The sequence below is a fragment of the Ahaetulla prasina genome, chromosome 4 (assembly GCF_028640845.1).
Source record: "Ahaetulla prasina isolate Xishuangbanna chromosome 4, ASM2864084v1, whole genome shotgun sequence".
In the NCBI taxonomy this organism is placed as follows: Eukaryota; Metazoa; Chordata; class Lepidosauria; order Squamata; family Colubridae; genus Ahaetulla; species Ahaetulla prasina.
Genome location: NC_080542.1, coordinates 116388719 through 116410005, shown reverse-complemented (window position 1 = coordinate 116410005; position 21287 = coordinate 116388719). Strand labels below are relative to the sequence as shown.

Here is a 21287-nt window from a genome sequence, read left to right as displayed (position 1 = left end):
ATTAAAAAAACTTGCTTCTCTTTTCTCATTTTTGTCCTTTCCCAATTTCTATTCTTTATAATAACCCTCTGGCACTGCTAAGGAGCATCAAATATAGTGCAGTTTGCTTATGACTAATTTTGAAGCACTTTTGGTGTGAATTAGCTTTGATTGATAAGTTTTCAACAGAAACATAATAACAAAATATAATTATACTCTCTCCTGATCGCTACTGCTGACCTTTCTGCTTCTTTTTCTTAGGATTATCTTTGGCTACTTTGTATCTAACATCTGTCATGACAAAAGGATATTTATTCTCTTGTGAAGTATTGTGACTTTATGGTTTCCATCACTGCAGTTTCACATTGTGATAAGGGTGTAATTCTACATCCATAAAAGAAAGCATGATAAGACAGTATCTGTGGCTCACATAATGATGCCCACGTTCACAGGCGTTCAGGAATATATTTGGATTGTGTTTACATTTCTAGATATGAGACCTGAAATAATAATATGTGTTCCATTAAAACATTCTATGTAGTATTTTCATATTGGTCATGTTATACCTCCTATGATTTGGGAAATTTGTTCTTGAGTATGGGATCACTGTACTGTGAGGGAATTTAATGCATTTGAGAATTTATTTACAAGACAAGAATGCCCATTATCATTGTTATTGTTTGTATTATCGTTAGAAGTTCTGACTAGAATAATTAGGAAAGATGAACAAATTAAAGGTTTAGAAATTAAGAAAGAAACTTCTAAAGTACAAGCTTTTGCAAATGACCTGGTCTTTATCATTGAAGAGCCCTTACAATCTGGTGCAAGGCTAATGGAAGTACTGGGAGAATATGGGGAAGTAGCAGGTCTCAGGATAAATAAGGAGAAAACTAAAATGTTAGTTAAGAATATGAGCAAATTGCAAGAAAATGAATTGGTTGGGAAAATAAACATTCAGACACAAAGAAAGTGAGATACCTGGGAATTCAAATAACAGCAAGATGCATCCCATTCAAAGGAGATAATTATGATAAATGAATTGATCAAATCAAAGTGGACCTGGATAGGTGGAAAGATTTGCAACTCTCTTTTATGGGAAAATTGCAACAATAAAGATGAATGTACTACCTAAAATACTTTTTTTATTTCAATGTATATCAATAAGATTAGAAAAGGAATTTTTTGGAAACTTAACAAAATTATATTTAAATTCACCTAGGAAGGCAAAAAACTGAGGATTAAATTAAAACTATTACAGGACTCTAAAGAAAGAGGGGGACTCGGCCTCCCGGTTTGTGGAAAATATTACCAAGCAGCAACACTTGCATGGGGTAAGAGATTAGATACATCTAAAAAACAGGTGGTTATTAATGCTGGAAGGTCACAACATGCAAATAGGGTGGTATGCTATTCTCTGTGAAGGAAAGCATAAAGCTCACCAGTATTTCCAGATGCACTACATTAGACGGGCACTATTAGACGTTTGGGTTAAAATTAAACAATGTAACTATATGGAAATTCCTAATTGGTTATCGACTCTGGAGATGTTTATATATCCAAATTTTATTAAATTAGGAAGAGTAATTACATATAAAGATATACTAAATGAAAGAGGAGAATTGAAACCTAGGAAAGACCTATATGAGGAAGGAATAGAAGTCGAATGGTGGGCATATCTTCTGGTCCAATCATGATACAGGAAAGATAAAAAGAATGGGGCATAAAGACAGAGCCTATGGAATTAGATAAAATTTTACAAGGAACAGAGGAGAAGGTGATAAGAAAATATACCAATACTTACTGGAATAGGCTATGTTTGAAGAACAGGTGAAAGAAACCATGTTAATTTGGAGTAAAAACTTTGGTTACAGTATTGAGTTAGATAATTGGCAGGAATTATGGGAGAGAAACAGAAAACTTACTTTGGCCACCACGTATAAAGAAAATCTATACAAGATGTTCTATAGATGGCACCTCCCACCCACAAGATTAGCTAAAATGAGCAGAAACCTCTCACTGATGTGTTGGAAATGCAAGGCAATGCCAGGGACTTTTTATCATATATGATGGGAGTGCTCAAAAGCTAGAGATTTTGGCACCAGATAAAACGATAGCTGAAGGAGATGTTATCTCAAAATATAGAATTAAAGCCAGAACCTTTTCTTTTGGGTATTATAAAGGACAAATATAACAAGGGAACAATATATTTAATGTTACATATTTTAACGGCAGCAAGATTGGCACAAAACTGGAAAAATAAAGAGAGTCCCACAGAAGAAAAGGTATTAAATAGGATACTGACTTGTGCTGAAATGGACAGGTTGACTCTAGAATTCAAAGATAAATTTGACACGGAATATTATGAAATCTGGAATAAAATGTATTATTGGTTGGAGAGGAGGAGGAATGTCGGGACAAAGGATTATTGATAAGTCGAAAGTTTAAAAATTTTCATGGTAGTACTCTGTGACAAATATGAATGGTATAGTTATTGTTGTAATTTTCACAGACGCTAGAATCTATGTATTTGAATTGTGATAGATTGTATATATTAATATAGTGTAAATGAACTGTATTTGTTGTAAGGTAAAACTTGATGGAAATGGTCAAACCAGAAAAGTCACACCATGTCCAATGTTTTTAACTGTATTATAAATAAAAACTTTTTTTTTTAAAAAAAGAGAATTTATTGTATTTCTGCCTAAAGGAATCTGAAGCTCTGTAAAACCTCAAGTCCCATGGTCGGCTGCCTTGATTGGCACAAACTGGGATTTTGTACTGATAGTGATCCAATTATGCAAGCTGGGTTGGGTGAATTTAATCAAATGTAAATTCCCATAACGCTCCCTATAGTGCTTGGTCAGGGATACGAGTTTAAAATAAAATTGTTATTAAATCCATTTACTTGTCACTACAGTATTGCCAGGACAAAATAATTAGGAGTAGTGACACAAAATATTAACTCCCTCTATCAGTTAGATGGATTTGTTTAGGAACTGGATCCTTGATGACTCCCTAAAGATGTCATTTCCTGGATCTGATCTTGGGGCAATATAGAATCACTATCATTCTGCCTATGAAATTAACTAGTAACTTGCTTAAACATGTACTTAATTTCCCCCCTTTTCCTGAGTGCCTTGAAGAGCTTGTGGTGGTGTTGGAGATTAAATACAACTATATACAAAAGGGATAGTGGAAGAAAAGATACAATTGAAAAGATAACCATTACTTGTTTTGTTATGCGCTGATGTATTTCGCTATAAATTAGGTTTGTAGTAAACCTGTTTTGCAATTTTTATTTTTATACAAATAAAAAATGGACTGCGGCAGGATTTCTACTAGTGACTTTTATTTTCTGGAATCATTCATTATTTTTTATGCTATTGCAGCAAAAATGTTACATGATGACACAACTGTGATGTTCCTAAGAAGGTGGAAGTCACTAGAGGGTTAATGGTATGGGAATGATCCTCGTGGGAAATTCTTTCCAAAATAATCTTTTAGATATTTAAATAAAATACATTGAGGTTTTAAGACTGTTTCTAATTAAGTTTCTAGTAGGCCACTACCTCTTTTTCCATATCATTCTGAGCAAAGGAGACCTTTTGCCTTAGTAAAACATATTTACTAAATGACTTGTAAAACAATAAATCATTACTTCTTAGCAACAATTTACTTCTCAGTGGGAACATAAGCAATTGTATCTGTCACCAGGAAACTATAATCCATCTTGTTTTTGAACAGATGATATTTACTGTGAGTGACCTTTATTATTACCCTAATTCCCCAGGTAGCAATGGCATATGGTCTTTGTAGCTTGTAGAGCCATTACTTGGTTGTTATTGAGAAAATTGGCAGCCAATAGACAGAATTTTAAAATACCACTTCCAAGTGTACTTTAAATTATGTAACTTGAAAGCAATATTTGATGGAGAAAGGTATGGTGGATATTGGGCTTCTATATTATTTGCGCGGGGGGGGGGATTTGATAGTTTACAAGTTGTCCTTGAAGCTTCAGGCAAACCCTCTTTTGTAAAAATAAACAATGTTTTGTTTAATATTTGTTTAAATATTAACAAGGAATCAATCCAGGAGGATCCCATACATTTATTTGCTTTGGTTGATTTAGGAAATCCAGCCATATTATAACATACTATATCATTATTGTTGTTACTTATTGTTTTATCCTTTTAATGTTTACTGGTTTTAATGTTCGTCAGCTACCCAGTCACCTCTAGATGAGGTGGGGCCCCACAAATCAAAGAAACGTACTTACTACTGAAATATTATATACAAATTAGCATTTATGGTTTAATTAATGTTTTAAAGAAAGCCTAGCTTACAGTTTTCTCTTATTCATCTTAGGGCAGAAGATAATCTTAACTAACATTTAATAAGCCCAGCCAGTCCATAAGTCTATTCAGTGAATCAAGGTTTAGGTAAGCAATGATACATAAAATAAGCTAACATGAATTAAATTCTGTATCAATGTTACTTAGATTTATAATATTAGTTGTCAGCTGCATTGAGAAATATCTTCTATTTGTGTTATGATTAATGTTTGTAGAAGTAGTGTAGTATTCTACCCATCTCACTAGATGGGACAACTCAACCAGCTTTTCAGGGAATTTTATTCATTCATTCATTCATTCATTCATTCATTCATTCATTCATTCATTCATTCATTCATTCATTCATTCATTCTTTGCCTTTATTATTTTTACAGACAATTCAAGGTGGTGACCATATCCAACACAACTTCTTCCTATTTTCCTTACAGCAACAATCTTTCGAGATGAGTTAGTGAGGCTGGCATAATGTCCCACACCTGGCTTTTATAACTAAAGTGGGACTTGAACTCATAGTCTCCCACTTCTAAAATGCTGCCTTAACCACTAGAACAAACTGGGCTCTCTTAATTTGTGATTGTTCAAAACTCTGTGTGTGGGTTGGGGAAGGGGGAGAATGAGCTGACTGAGCCTTTCCAGTCTGGTAAGAACACTAGCCATTCTGTAAGCTACTATGCTAATATATCTGAAAGAACAAGGCATCCTGAATAAGATTGTACTATGTAAAAAAGAACAATATGTAGCTTATCTGGAAATTAATGAGCAGTAGGTCCCATCAGGTTTAACCACCATGGGCAACCAAAGGAGGAGCAAATGACGTCACATGACCATCCCTCTGCAAATTATATCAACCACATTACATGATATGGCATTGCAAGCTAACCAGAGTCACTTGATATGGGAAACATATAAATTTAATAAATAAAATATACATGCTCTCATTGTGGCTTCTGTTGAAAGCTATGCTAGCTAGCATGCAAAGGAAGAATTTAAGTCCAGCAATACATATGATTCACAGAGGGAAGAGAATGAAAAACAGGAAGAAAAAAAAACCTGGCATACTCCATGAAATTGATAAGGTTTATCTATCTTCAAGTGAAACTTCCCTATTTGAATTCATATCTACTTATGCATTATAGCTTTTTAACATTTATTTTTTAAAAACTTTCCTAATTTCCTCTCCACCTTCTCTAAATTCAATTTACTTTTTATCATGTTGCTTTAATGTAATATGCTTCCAACACTTTTAGAACAAAGATGCTGGAAGCATTTGTTTGAGCCTTTCTTTGTAAAGAGAATCATGTGAACCCATTGGCTTACAGCTTTGCAAAGGCATTTTTCTAAGCCTTTTATCCTACGGTCAAATCCCATCTCTGTCCAACATACTGCATGGAGCTAATGCATGTTACCAACCTGGGTTATTTTTATTATATACTTCTTAATGCTTGCTGCCTTAAATATTTTGTACTATTGTTTTGTTGCATTTTATATTGCAATTTATACAAATATTTTTCTAAAACAAACCATCTTGAAATGATATGAATGACATAAAATTTCAAAATAATAATAGGATAACGAGCAGTTGCCATAATGACGTTGTTTTCAATTGTATAGTGTTTCACAGGTATCCGCTTAAGCAAACATATCCAGTGTCCTATATTGATTTTGCACATATGTTAAAAAATGTTAATGATATGGACTTTAGGATTTAATGTTCTTGCATGCCTAACCGAGACTCCACTAGGGATTTGGATTTTTTTCTCTAACATCCCACCATGAAGCAAAACAGGAACCACTTCTGAAAAATTATATGTAACAGCAGTGAGTGGCCTAAGAGTGAGCCTTAATACAGGAGAGGGAAAATACATGTTGGAAATGTCTATTTTTCCCTCTTTCTTCTCCCAGCCTTCATGGATGGCTTTTTCCTGTCATCAGGAATAGTCAAAGAAGTGTGATAATTGGATAAGAGACATTTTATGACTTTTCCAGCTCTTTGTAAAAAAAAAAGAAGTTTCTGTTCTTGTGGTAATCTTCATTATAATTTATAACATTTATTATAAATTGTTTCTGGAAAGGCTTTAGGAGTCTGACAGCTTTGTAGAATAAGATTTCCAAGAACAGGTTTTGGATTTTTCTGTCCATTTCAGGAGTGCTCTGGCATTAGATACTGGGGATGGAGACTATGGTTTAGGTAAAAGTTAATAAATACTCCATTTAATTCCATATACACCATGGAATTCAAAGTGGTATACACAGTATTCAAAGTGGTCCAACTTCCAGGCACTGGGCAATTTTAAACGTTGGATATGTAGAGGTTTAACTAGGTTAACTCTGGGGTTCTGGCCTCTCAATTCATGGTACCAACATAAATAAAAATAAAAAAGCTGTAAAATCCACCTTTCCCCCCGAAAAAAAAAAACTTGCATAACATAGGTAGATAAATAGATATGATACATTTCATCTACTTACAATATATTGTTGGCATGATTATATCACTCCTATTGGTACTGATAGGGTTGGTTACTAAACAGCTGTAGTTCCCAATAGCTTCTCTGAAAACAGGGGCAATGGAAAGTGTATCTTTGTTTATAGTCAGGGAGCCATTGCTGTCATCTTCAATTGGATTTTCATTTTTCATCCACTGGTAAACCACCCTTGTGCCTTCTTCCACCATACACTTCAAAGTAATGTTTCCTTTTTTTTCTACAACTCCAAATGAGGGTTCCATGTATATGACAGGCTTGGTGAGAGGCACTGCAGTGGAAACGATATTGGAAGTTATGATCAAGTCATTTCTGTTATTTACATAGAGCAGTCTACAGTAGATAATGTTAGAAGTCTACATTGTCATTGGTTCATTTGGGACCTTTACAAGAGGTAGGCCCTCAACCCAAAAACTTTCTTAAAAGAACAAATTGTCTTTTTAATCCCAAATGCACTCCATAAAGAGGATCAGCATCATTAAGTATTCAGTCAGTTTGGGATGCTTTATAGGACTCAATTTACGTATGTTATCTAGAGCTTCCATGTTGAACATTTCCCTTACCTAATCTATATTATGTTGAGAATTCTGGAAATTTTAGTTTCAATATATCAGGCGGTGTCAGTTTGGAGAAGATTGCTCTAGAGCAAAAAATTATTCACCAATTCTTCATCTTTTTTGTGTAAGTAAACTTTTAGAATATATTTATGAATAATTGCCATTGGATTTTAATTTGCTCATGCATTAGAACGTAAATATTCTGAACTAGCAATAGCAATAGCACTTAGACGTATATACCACTTTACAGCTCTCTCTAAGCAGTTTAGAGTCGATATAATGCCCCCAACAATCTGGGTCCTTAGATTGGAAATATCCTAATGTGTGCAATGGACAACAGTATGTCATATAACTATGAATGCCATCTTATGTAATATATTTTAATTTTTAAGAATTTGCAGAATATATGCTAAGCTTGTGCCTTTCCTGCAATAATGCTGGATTTTGATTATCACCCTTATTAGATTTTTCTTTATTGCCAAGAAGCTCTCTAAACAGTATTACTTCACTACACTGAATGTTCAACAGATTGTGGCTTTGGGGAAAGGAAAGGCCAGAAAATGTCACAAATAGACAAGGAATGGGGAACCTATGACCTTTACATGTTGAACTCCAATTCCCATTTGTCACAGCCCATATGGTAAATATTGGTAGACAGAAATATACCGCAGCATTTCAAATTACTTACCATCAACAGTAACCTGAATCTTTTCAGTTACTGATTTTGTCTCACTGCCACCGATATTGATTTTTACAATATAATTTCCTTCATCACTTCTGTGTAAAGAGTTTATCAGCAAAGATGCATTTGGAGGCGAAAGTGTAAATTTGTGCCTATATTCGAAGTCTGGAACAACTGATTGATTGGCAGAACTAATCAGATATTTAGGGTCTGTTGTTGGTTTTTCAAACAGCCATATTATCTGGAGGTCAGAAATGGCAACCTTGACATTATAAGCAATCTCAAGTCTGAGTGGCTGTCCTTCAATGCCACTGACAGTATATGAGGGAATTGTCACTTTTAATGCAGAAGAATTACCTGCAACAAAAAGATTATATATATATTACAAATTGAAATACACACAGTACTTGCTTCAGTTCTATTGTAATATATCTTATGGTTTCAAAACTAACCGTCACTTGTTATGTATTACATGTGTAAATTCATGCTATGGCCATTTTGCATTTTTGGTCCTCATCTATAATACCATATTTCTTTATGCAATTACATTTTTATTCATATTGGGTTGGATATAAACATTACACACATCTCTCTGAAAAGAATGGATGAAATAATAATTAACTTTTCAGGTTAACCATCAACAGTGAAGGAACAAACAGCCAAGAAATATTGCAGATGGATATTCAATAGAGCAGCTATGAAGACCTTGGAAAAGATATTCAAATGCCAAGATGTGTCTATACCTACAAAAACCAGAGTCATGCAAGCCATGGTGTTCTTCGTGATATGACACAGAAGTGAAATAAGCAGGATAGAAATAATATTAACATATCTGAAATTAGTGTTTGGAAGACTCTTCAAAATACTATGGATAGCCAAGAAAGTAAACTGATGGATCATTACATAAATCAACCCAAAGTTTTCATTTGATGCACAAAAGGCCAGGCTAAAATTGTTCTTTGGACACATTATGTGAAGACCTGGATTTTTAAAAATCTGTGCTGGTTACAACCATAGAATACATTCATTTTTCCTCTAATATTTTCTTGCTATCATTGGTTGACTAATCCAGAGTAAACAAATTTACTTCTTGGTTGATTTGAATGGCTAGGGAGAACACATGGGGTTATAATATGGATTCAGAAGAGTGCTCAGAAGGGTGTGCAAGAAATAACATGGTCCTTGGGGACAGTGCACAGAGATACACAAGAGATTGGTGTTGGTTCTGGTTGGGGATACACAGGGATGCATGGTATTGTGGCATGTGTCACAAAATGTGTGCAGGGTAATAGGTGCTATATAGAACGAAGAAGGGTATATAGTGGGTGGCCTGGCTCAATTTCAGAGAGGCTGGGGAGAAACTTACCTAAAGAACCTGTGACCTTCCCTGCCAGGTTTCTAATTGTCAAAACTCCCTGTAAGCTTCCCACAAGCAAAAGATTTTGCTTGTGGAAAGCTGACAGGGAATGTCAGCAACCATGATCATGTTTATACTTCATGCTGGCTGCCTCATTTACTTGTGGGAAACTGGCAGAGAGTATTGGAAATGACAATCATGAGAACATGGTTGACTACGGTGGTGTGTTAGCCTGGTAGCAGTGAAGCGACCATAAATTTGCCAAATCCAAATCCCACACGGGTCAGGAATCACAGATTTTGGACATATTTTTTAAGTTAGCCCATTTGAGGTACCTTGTTTCAAAAACTCTTGCCCTATGATGCACCATTTTGTTCAACTTCAATAAATCGCTAGAAATGTGCTATGTTCCTTCTTGCTTCAAATGCTCTACTATCATCTCAGTGCTGAAGAAGCCCACCATCAAGGAACTGAATGACTACAGACCAGTTGCTCTAACATCTGTAATCATGAAAACCTTTGAAAGGCTAGTGCTGTCCCACTTGAAAACCATCACGGATCCACTGTTAGACCTCTTGCAATTTGCATACCAAGCAAATAGATCAACAGATTATGCTGTTAATATCGCTCTGCACTACATCCTACAACATCTTGAATCTCCAAAGACCTACGTAAGGTCCTCTTTGTAGACTTTAGTTCAGCATTCAACACCATCATTCCAGACATTCTTCTAACTAAGTTAAACCAGCTACAGTACCTGAACAGATTTGTAAGTGGATCACAAGCTTCCTAATAAACAGGAAGCAGCAGGTGAAGCTAAGCAGAATCACATCAGATACCTATACAATTAGCACAGGATCCCCCCCAAGGCTGTGTGCTCTCCCCACTTCTCTTCTCTCTGTATACCGATGACTGCATCTCTAACGATCCACCTGTTAAACTACTGAAGTTCGCAGATGACGCAACAGTGATCAGTCTCATTCGAGACAATGATGAGGTTGAACAACTACCCTTGTGATGTGATCAGAACAATCTGGAACTGAACACACTCAAAACCGTAGAAATGGTGGTATACTTTAGGAGAAACCCTTCCATATTTCCACTCTCACAGTACTAGACAACACAGTATCAACAGTAGAGACCTTCAAATTTCTAGGTTCTACCATATCCAGATCTAAAATGGACAGCTAGCATCAAAAATGTCATAAAAAACACAACAAAGAATGCTCTTTCTGCGCCAACTCAGAAAGCTCAAATTGCCAAAGGAGCTGCTGATCCAGTTCTACTGAGGAATTATTGAGTCTGTCATCTGCACCTCTATAACTGGTTTGGTTCTGCAACCCAATAAGACAGACACAGACTTCAGAGGATCATTAGAACTGCAGAAAAAACAATTGCTACCAACCTGCCTTCCACTGAGGAGCTGTATACTGCACGAATCAAAAAGAGGGCTGTGAAAATATTTACAGAACCCTCACATCCTGGACATAAACTGTTTCAACTCTTACCCTCAAAAAGACACTACACAGCACTGCACACCAGAACAACTAGACACAAGAACAGTTTCTTCCCAAATGCCATCACTCTGCTAAACAAATAATTCCCTCAACATGGTCAAACTATTGACTAAATCTGCACTATTATTAATCTTCTCATCGTTCCCATCACTCATTTCCTTCAACTTATGACTGTATGACTATAACTTTGTTGCTTGTATCCTTACGATTTAATTGATATTGTTTCCTGATTGCTTATTTGTACCCTATGACTATCATTAGCTATTGTACCTTAGAATTCTTGATGAAGGTATCTTTTCTTTTATGTACACTTATGTACACTGAGAGCATATGCACCAAGACAAATTCCTTGTGTATCCAATCACACTTGGCCAATAAAAATTATATTCTATTCTATTCTTTAATAGTCACAAGAGTTTTAGTCATTCATGTATATATGTATCAGTAGTGAAAAATAAAATTTGTTATTACCCCTTGTGGGCGTGGCTTGGTGGGGGAGGTAATGTGACTGGGTGGGCCTGGCCAACTATTTTTTGTTTTTACTTTTAAAACCTCAGCCAAAGAGGTTGTAGAAAAAATGCTTTTAAAAGGTTCTGATGATCCCAGCTGAGCCGCGCAATCATCAGAGGTTTTTTTTTAACTTTTAAAAGTATTTTTTCAGCCGAAGAAAAAATGCTTGTAAAAGTAAAAAAAAAACCTCTGATAATCGCACGGCTCAGCTGGGCATGGGCGGGGGGAGGAGGGAGTTTTGATACTGGTTCTCCAAACCAGGGGTCCCTAACCTTTTGGACCTCAGGGACCACCACGTCCATAATTTTAAATCCCAGGGACCATTAATACAAATCCAGTGCGCTGCTTGCTGAAGCGCCTGGACTCCCAGTGACGGGAAAGGGTCCTTCAGGCATTGTCCCTCCTTTCTCTTTCTCCCCCTCCCCTCTCTCTTCCACTCATTTTCTCATTCTGTCTTCCCCCCCTTTCTCTCCCACTCATTCTGTCATCTCTTTCTCCCCTCCCTCTTTCTCTCTCTCTCTCTCCCTCTCTTTCTCTCTCTCTCCCCCATTTCTTTCTCCCCCCTCTCCCCCTCTTTCTCTCTCCCCCCCTGTCTCTCTCCCACTTATTCTGTCATCTCTCTTTCTCTCTCCTCTTTCTCCCCCTCCTCTTCCTCTCTCCCGCTTTCTCTCTCTCTCTTTTCTTTCTTTTTCTTTCTTTCTCTCTCTCCCTCCCACCTCTTTCTTTCTCCCTCTTTCTCTCTCTCCCTCTCTTTCCCACTCGTTCTGTCATCTCTCTTTCTCTCCCCTTTCTCTCTCTCTTCCCCCCTTCTCTCTCTCCCATGCATTCTGTCATCTCTCTCTCTCTCTCTCTCTCCCCTTTCTTTCTCTCTCTCTCTCTTTCTCATGGGCCAGCCGGTGTCTTGGGACTGAGAGGAAGTCAAGCATCCTCGCAAGAGACTGAGGTGCAGGACCACCACCAAGGGATGGAAGAAACTTGCAGCTTTGGAGCGCAGCCCTCGCAGGCTGGAATGAGGTAATGGTGCAAGGGGGGGGGGGAATGGCAGTGCAGGTGGGCCGAAGCAACGGGTGGCGGAAACCTCGGGCTGTTTCTTCCCTGCTTTAGCTTCCTGTCGGCTGAATCAACCAGTGGCTGCCCCTGCCCTTCACCCTCCCTTCCCAGTCACTCCTCGCCTGGCAAGGGAAGGGGAGGGGGGGGAATGGAGATTTATTTATTTATTTTATTTATTTACATTTATATCCCGCCCTTCTACGAAGACTCAGGGCGGCTTACATTGTGTAAGGCAATAGTCTCATTCTATTTGTATATTTATATACAAAGTCAACTTAGTGCCCCCCCCCAACAATCTGGGTCCTCATTTTACCTACCTTATAAAGGATGGAAGGCTGAGTCAACCTTGGGCCTGGTGGGACTAGAACCTGCAGTAATTGCAAGCAGCTGTGTTTAATAACAGGCTTCTTACAGCCCTTTGCTTCATATTCCAGAATGGGAGCGAAGCTTCGTCTCTTGCTGGATCTTTCTCTCTCTCTCCCACTCTTTCTCATGGGCCAGCCAGTGTCTTGGGGCTGAGAGGAAGCCAAGCGTCTCCCTGAGAGACCGAGGTGCAGGAGCACCAACAAGGGCAGGAAGAAACAGCCGCGAGATCCAGCTCCCACTCTGGAATATGGAGTGAATCTCCATTCCCCCCTCCCCTTCCCTTGCTAGGTGAGGAGTGACTGGGAAGAGAGGGCAAGGGGCGAGGACAGCCATTGGTGGGTTCAGCCCACAGGAAACTAAAGCAGGGGGAAGAAACAGCCTGGGGTTCCCGCCATCCGTTGCTTTGGCCCGCCTGCACCGCCATTCCCCCTCCCCCTTGCACCATTATTACCTCATTCCAGCTGGCGAAGGCTCTGCTGCAAAGTTACAAATTGCCCGAACCTCCCTCAACAGCAGAGATTTACAGCCCCACCATGAGCTGCTTGGCCAGTCCCATTTTTCAGAGCTCTAGTCACAGGACTGGCCATTGCTTATCCCAGAGCAGCTCCTCCATCCAGGTGCACCGCAGACCACCAACATTTTCTCGCAGACCACCAGTGGTCCGTGGACCACCGGTTGGTGACCACTGCTCCAAACCACCCATTGCCATCGTTACTGGATCGGGCGATTCGGTCCGAACTGGGAGCATTTCAGCCTATGTATGTATGTATATATGTATGTGCATGGGGTATGTATATGGAAATATAAATAGATAAATATCAATGGAAACTTAATAACACTTTACAGCTCTCTCTAAGCGGTTTTACAAAGTCAGCATATTGCCCCCAACAATTTGGGTCTTCATTTTACCACATCTGAAGGATGGAAGGTTGAGTCAACCTTGAGCCTGGTGAGATTTGAACTGCCAAATTGCAGGCAGCCAGCAGGCAACAGAAGTAGGCTGCAGTACTACATTCTAATTCCTGCACCACCATGGCTCATTAAAATACATTATCCTTTTCCTGCCAACATTTAATTGTGCAAAAGGGGAGGGGGATATCTAGGCTCTTCCTTATAATGATTATCTCATATTTTTGACCCAATCTAAGCAAAGTAAAGGAAAAGCTCTTTTGTACTGGTATAATATTCTTGAATGCATACTATGAGCATTTAAACTTCTGTCACAGGATATATCACTAAAATCAAGCATTGTCCTCTACTCTAATATTAGTCAGTAAAGAAGCGAATTAGATGTCCACTCATTTCTAAAGAAATAAATAGGTCTTGCAGTGTTTGTCAGAACATAGCGATTTCAAACAATATAAATATTTATTTCAGATTTAGCAAAATTGCCTCTAAGAAAGCTAGAGAAATAAAGCTTCAGCATGGAGGGAAATTTGGCTTCAGAATGAGAATTGATAGTACCTTTAAATACAATGCAACCCCATCCTAATCCCACAAGGCTGTTGTGTGAATTGCAACCATTATACATGTAGTTCTTGACTGACAACCAGAACTGAGCCCAAAATTCCTATTGTTAAGTGAGACATTTGTTATGTGAGTTTTGCTCCATTTTACAACCTTTTTTTGCCAGAGTTGTTACGTGAATCATTGAAGTTGTGAAGTTAGTAACATAGTTGTTAAGTGAATCTGGCTTTCCCATTAACTTTACTTGTCAGACGATCACAAAAGGTGATCATATGACTCTGGGACACTGCAACCATCATAAATATAAACCAATTGCCAAGCATCTGAATTTTCATCACATGACCATGCGGATGCTGCAAAACTTGTAACTGTGAAAAATGACAAGTCACTTTATTCAGTGCCACTGTAATGGTCACTAAATGAACGTTTAGTCGAGGAGTACCTTTAGTTCAATGAACTACTAAAGCACAATAGTGTATGCTACATAGGTGTACCCAGCGATGATATCTAAATTTTTTTCCTACTGGTTCTGTGGGCGTGGCTTGGGGAGGGGGTCATTTGACTGGGTGGGTGTGGCTATGTGACGGGGGATCAAAAGACAGAAACTCACTAACAATGTCCTGCTGGACTACATGACCTCCAGGTCCCTTTCAGCCTGGATTATCCTCTGAAGCCACATCTAGTGCCAGGTTTGTAGCCCTTCCTTCCTCTCCTTTTTCCTCCCTCTCTTCTTTCTTTCTCTCTCTCTCTCAAATGAACCCTCCCATTTTTTGCCTACACCCCCCATTTTTTGCCTAGCAGGTGTCAGCTTTTTTACCTTTTAAAAATGCTTTTAAAAGTTAAAAAAAAAAAAGCCTCTGATAATCAGGCACCTTAGCTGGGATCATCAGAGCCTTGTTTTAACCCTTTAAGAGAATTTTTTTACAACCTCTTTGGCCGAAGAAATTGTTTAAAAAATGCTTTTAAAAATTAAAAAAAAAGAGGCCCTGATGATCGCGTGGCTCAGCTGGGCATGTGGGGGGTGGGGGCAGGGATTTTTGTTACCGGTTCTCCGAACCACCTGCTGCCATTGGTACCAGATCGGCTGATCCGGTCCGAACCTGGAGCATTTCACCCCGGGTCTACCTCTGAAAACCAAATGGAAGTTACATCACAATTAGACCAGAATGCAATGGCTCAGATGTTGGCAGATGGTTGCTTTCAAAAGTTTATCACATCTATGAATAGGTTTTGTTTCCTTTCAGTTTCTATGTGCAATACAACTCAGAATCAGAATAGAGCTGGAAGGGACCTTGGAGGTCTTCTAGTCCAGCCCCCTGCTCAAGCAGGAGATCCTATACCATTTCAGACAAGTAACTGTCTAGGCTCTTTTAACTTTTAATTTTTAACCTTAATCGGTACATGGCTTGGCTCCAAGATATCTCTGGAGACTTCTGTGTTCAATTTCAAAATTTCCAGTGCAGTACTCATGGAAGAATCTAGTAGCAGTTCCCAACATCCATGAAATAAGGAGAATGGAGGACTAGATATGTTGGTTTTCCATTACAGGACAAGTATTATGATGTATGATATTTGATCAGCTTCAGAATAGGCTTCAGAAAAATTACTTATGACAAGGCGGCATTTGATTTTTAATATGCAGCCATCTTGTTACTTGATGCTGTAATTGTTTTAAGATTCCCATTTAATACTTTCGTGATTTTTATGATTTCTTTATTTTTATTGGGATAATTCAAACGTACCCATGATCTTTTTATTATGGCAAATAAAAATGAAACAAACTACAATTAAATAAACCATGGCCTATGATTTATGAACCCAGCCTGTAGAGGTGCTCTTAACTTAGAATCATTTGTTTAGTGGCTGTTCAAATCTACAGAGGCACTAAAAAAAGTGACTTACTTTCAGTTCTCACATTTATGACCCTCACATTTATGTAGTGATGCAATGGAATTTGGGTGCGTGTATTTGCAATGATTGCAGGATCATATGATCATTGCAACCTCCTCAGCCAACTTCAGATAAGCAAAGTCAATGGGGGAAGATGAATTCGCTTAACAACTGTGTGATTCACTTAATAACTGCAATGATTTGCTTAACAACGGTGGCAAAAAAGGTCATTAAATTGGGCACAACTCACTTAACAGTTCCCTTGGTTAGAAATTCTAGTCCCCAATTGTAGTCACAAGTTGAGGATTACTTGTATTTTTCAGCATTAGGAGCTCCATTTCACATTCAGATTTTAACTGAATAAAATAGACCCATCAAAGATGATGTATTAAGATTTTGTCTTAAATGAGTTGATAAAACAGAACAAATGCTTTTTATCTGTTCCAAGCACAGGTAGTTTCTATACACAACCACAACTGAGCCCCAAATTTTTGTTGCCAAGAGAGGCAGTTGCTAAACAGCTTGCACCTCATTTTATCACTTTTTTTGCTATAGCTATAAAGCAAATTATTGCAGTTGTTAAGTGAATCATGCAGTCATTAAACAAATCCAGCTCCTCCCCATTGATTTCACTTATCCAAAGCTTGAAAGGTTACAGATGGTCATCACACGACTCCAGGACAGTACAAGTGACATAAATGCATGCCAGTTGCCAAAGGCCTGAATTTTGATGACCTGACCTTGGAGATGCTGCAACAATTCCAAGTGTGAAAACCAGCCATAAGTCAATCACTAAATAAATGGTTGTAAGTAGAGGATCACCTGTACTGTAACCAAATGAATTAGAAGTTTTATTTCAAGTTTATAAATGGAATACAATATTGGGAATATCTAATTTGCTAATTATCTAATACAGTATTGCCTTCTACCATATTTGCAGCACATGTGTGACATTTAAGCCCTGTGTTTTCTAGCAGAACTATTGCTTTTCAGCATATGGTAGTGCTAGGACTGAAATAGGGATATTATATAAATGCATGGAAAGTTTTATTCTAAAACCTATCAAAATTATTTGCCTGTGTTCCATTTTTGCTTTGGTATCCAGATTTTTCTTTTATTAAAAACAAGTTTATGAATGGTTGATACAAACATAACAAACTTCAAATATAATTTACCAACTTGTAAGAATCTGAAACATAAAATAAGCTTCTGAAGCAAATAATGCATCCTTAGCTTCTGCTGTCTGCTTTTGCTTTCTTTCTTTGTATTCAATATAAACAAATTAGATATTCCCAAAGTGACCTCCAACTTTTGCCTAGGCTGCATTTGGCTTTTACATTAGTTTTAAAGTATTAGTAAGCACAACACCACCCTTGTTGACTGGAAACATCCTTCAACGTTTTTACTGAAATAAAAAGGATGACATAATATTTTGAGTTTCATACATAAACTGACATTCCATGGGAAGGAGTTTGATTTTATTTAAAAGACTTTTCAGTATCAGTGATCATATCATTTTGAAATTAACCTAGTTTCATGTTTTGTTGCTTTACCTAATTCTAGTAGCAAAATGTTGTACTATAGTAGGACATAAGGTAATCTGTTTGGTTTATAACACTGGGATTTATGACAGTCATTTGTCCGAATCCATTTAATTGTGAAATTATTAGGCAAAATACACCCAGGTTTAACATAATGTATAAAACCCAGTGAAAATTTCCACAATGAAAAGGATAATTATATTGGAACCAAATCTAATTTTAAACCCAGTTTGCATAGAAATGAAAAAAATATCCTCTAAAAGGTATTACAAATCTGTTAGTCTAAGTAATGTGGAAATTTTTGTATCTCCTGTATGTGTAATAAACTAATGCAAAAATTGGGAACCAGCAACCCTCCAGACATTGCTGAACTACATTTCCTAATATCCCTCACCTTTGAGCACATGAGCTATTGCTGCTGAGAGTAGCATTTTACCAGTTTTGGGAGGCCCATAATCCCCCTTCTTCTGAAATATCAGAAAAATCTACTTTTTAATTTCCAATGCTAAATAATATACTATTTATGGAAAATATCAATGAATTTAAGAAATATATTGAATTATCACATATGGCATGAAATTTAGATCATATTATTAAATTTATATTAAATGGTTGTATTCAATGATACACCAGAACAGTTGCTGTCCATAATGCGTGCAGTATGTGTTGATTCAATCTTCCTAAAAGATAGAATATTACATATATGTGAACTATAAAAGGATCTTGTCTACCCTGAAGAAAGTCTTAGTTTATTCACCAAGAACCCACACAAGCAGTTACATAATTGTAGTTTTCCTTTACACAAACCCCATGGTGGTATTTTATTCTAAATAACATTAACACTACCAATTTTATATCCATAAAGCTTTTGAAGTTAAGATATTTATGAATTCTATAAAGCCTTGTATCTGGATAGTTTCATAAAAGGACAGAAAATAATGCAGAATCTTACCTAAAAGTAGGTAGAGCACACAGATTTGCAAGCCACAAAGCATGGTGTTGAAAAGTAGCTTGTTTTGTGTGAAGGCCATTTTCTTTCAGTGCATAGACTGAGCCTTGATCCAGCAGCTGTGGAGTTTATTTGTTAGGGAAATCAGGTGTGAGTTACGAGTCACTGCCTTGTCTTGCTTCAGGTGATTCGACTATGTGTATAAACGACACAGGGAGTGGAACACCTGTTAGATTAGTATTCAACATCTTCATTGCCTATAGCCCTATCATAATTCCCCACTCTGGTATGCTCACAGCAAATATAGAACATGATAAATTGGGCATACAGTATGAATCACTCAACACTGATAAAAAATAAATGAGCTTAAAGACCATGTGCAAGTTATATTCATCTGATGAGAGCAGACAGTTAAACAGCTCCATGAAGAAAAACACAAACTTGTACAAGCCCTAAGAATTGCAAATGATAATTTTTGGTAGTTTATGTCTTTTGGGTTAGATGAAGTTAGTCTTAGTACTTTTAAATAAGTACGAAATTTCTTTAAAGAATAGCAAAATTGAGCACGTTGTAAAACTACTTTGAATTGCAAGATTCAGCAGAATGCAAATATGATAATGCAGATTTTAAAAAACCCTTCAAGTATGTATTTGTAACTAAGCAGAACACTATCAGAGAATTTTGAAGGTAATGGGCAAACCCCCTGAAAGAGAAAGGCTGCAGATTACAAACTCCCACAGGAGGGTCTCAGTAATCATGCAACATAAAAATGGTGGCAAAGTAGAGAGAACAACAGCCTTGTAAACTGTGGTTTCCATTCTTAGTGATTAGCTAGGCTATCTACCTGACCAGAATTATAAACCTCATTGTTAACCTCAGTTTCCTAAACCCATGTGAATCAACAGAACTGAAAAAGAGATCAGGAGCAATAAACAGCAATACTATTCAGCCTGTGGGTTGCATTTATATGCTAACCAAGATATTCACATTATTCCACGACTTTCTAAACTATAAACTGGCTGAATAAGCACAACCTAGACTGAAATTCCGTTTCTGGTTCAGAATGTAATGAGAACAATATTAAGAGTTAATTTCCACTTGTGAAATTCAGATTAAAGCTTGTTTTGCATAATTTAAACCATGTTTTGCTTCAGCATGGTTTATTGAATTAGCCGTAATAGTTGAAGTCATTCAACACATTAAGTCAAAACTAAACTTGTATTGTGGCTTAGCAATCACAGTATAGTTTAAGTATAAAAATAACTGCATGAGCCCACTACATATATCTTAACATAAACTAAACTGAGTTTGCAGAATTGTGGTTTCAAGTTGATTATGGAAAACATAACCTTTAACTAGAGCCCCCCCCCCCGTATTAATAACCAGTCAAGGGAGTTTAGAAAAAAGTAAAAACCCTTTACATTTTCTAATACTTGCTTACAAATATTAATTGTATCCAGTTATATGAAATAAGCAATGTTTTTTATACTTGCTCTGCTGTATGTAGGTTCTCCTTTCTATTGTTCCAGTAATTACCGTACTTTATAAGCTAAAAAAAATAACTTTTCATAGATTCACACTAGAGTAAACCATGCCAATAGATAACGAAATAGCAAAAGCAGAAGTTAGGCAATGCCTTTATTAGAATGAAGTTCTATGTGAGACCATGCAGTTTTCAGTTTATTCCTCAGACCATAAGGGTTTCGATGAGGAGAAACGGTTTGATTCAACCCAGTATGATAGAATTGCTTCAAGTTTTTTAAACTGACTAACTCTGGAGCAATAGCAACTTTAGCTCTAGGGTCTAGATGAAGTTTTGCTCCCATGGAAAGATCTAGAATACACCCCGGGGTGGTCCTTAATTCTCAGCCCCTAATGGAAGGGCAAGGGAGTCCTACTTTCAGCCAACCAGCGATCAACGCTATCCATTGCAATTACAAAGCAATGGATAGAGTCCATCATGCCCTCGTTACCTCACAATCTTCTTCCTAGCGTGATTCCCACGCTTATGGCAGGGTCCGCTATTTATCTCACAATAAATTACTGCAATTTACCATATATGGGGTTGCCTTTGTGAACCACACTGAAATTGCAACAAGCAAAAAATGCAGCAGCCTCCACATTAACTTGACTAATGTGGGATTGTCTCATATTATGGGAGTTGTTTTGGTTACCACTTTTGATTTTGGATGCAATTAGAACTTGCGAATTATTTTCTTTAACTCATCAATTCAGTCTTGATGCAACGTATTCTCTCGGCATTTACACACAGATGTTTCGGTGTTTACAAACTCATCTAGTCCTATCGATACTAATATCCTGGATCAGGCAATTATTTCCATTATCCATGGAAATAAGCAAATCCCGCATCCAAAGCATCAGATGGTTCCTTTAAATTCATTTCATAGCTAAAAGGCACATTTCATCCTGAAAATCCACCAGCTGGAAAGGCAGGAAACACGTTCCGCTGAGCTTTGTGGGAGTTGTATTTCTCTCGGCTGAGTCTCGTCATCCAAAATCCGGAAGCAGAGCTCCCGTTGTAAACTCCAAATCCCATGATTCAGAAGGAAAACAGGCGGGTCATGTGATG

At 37.4% G+C, this 21287-nt stretch overlaps 1 protein-coding gene across 1 annotated transcript in view; it reads right to left on the bottom strand.

Annotated features, from left to right (window-relative positions):
• Window positions 1–18779, bottom strand: part of HEPACAM2 (HEPACAM family member 2) — a 72073-nt gene extending 53294 nt beyond the window's left edge. Inside the window, exons 1-3 of the mRNA XM_058182746.1 lie at window positions 18701–18779; window positions 8057–8407; window positions 6798–7082 (exon numbers count right to left, since the gene is read on the bottom strand). Of these exons, the coding sequence (XP_058038729.1) occupies window positions 6798–7082; window positions 8057–8407; window positions 18701–18779 (715 nt within the window). The remainder of the gene's footprint in view (window positions 1–6797; window positions 7083–8056; window positions 8408–18700) is intronic.
• Window positions 18780–21287: the final 2508 nt, after the last annotated feature.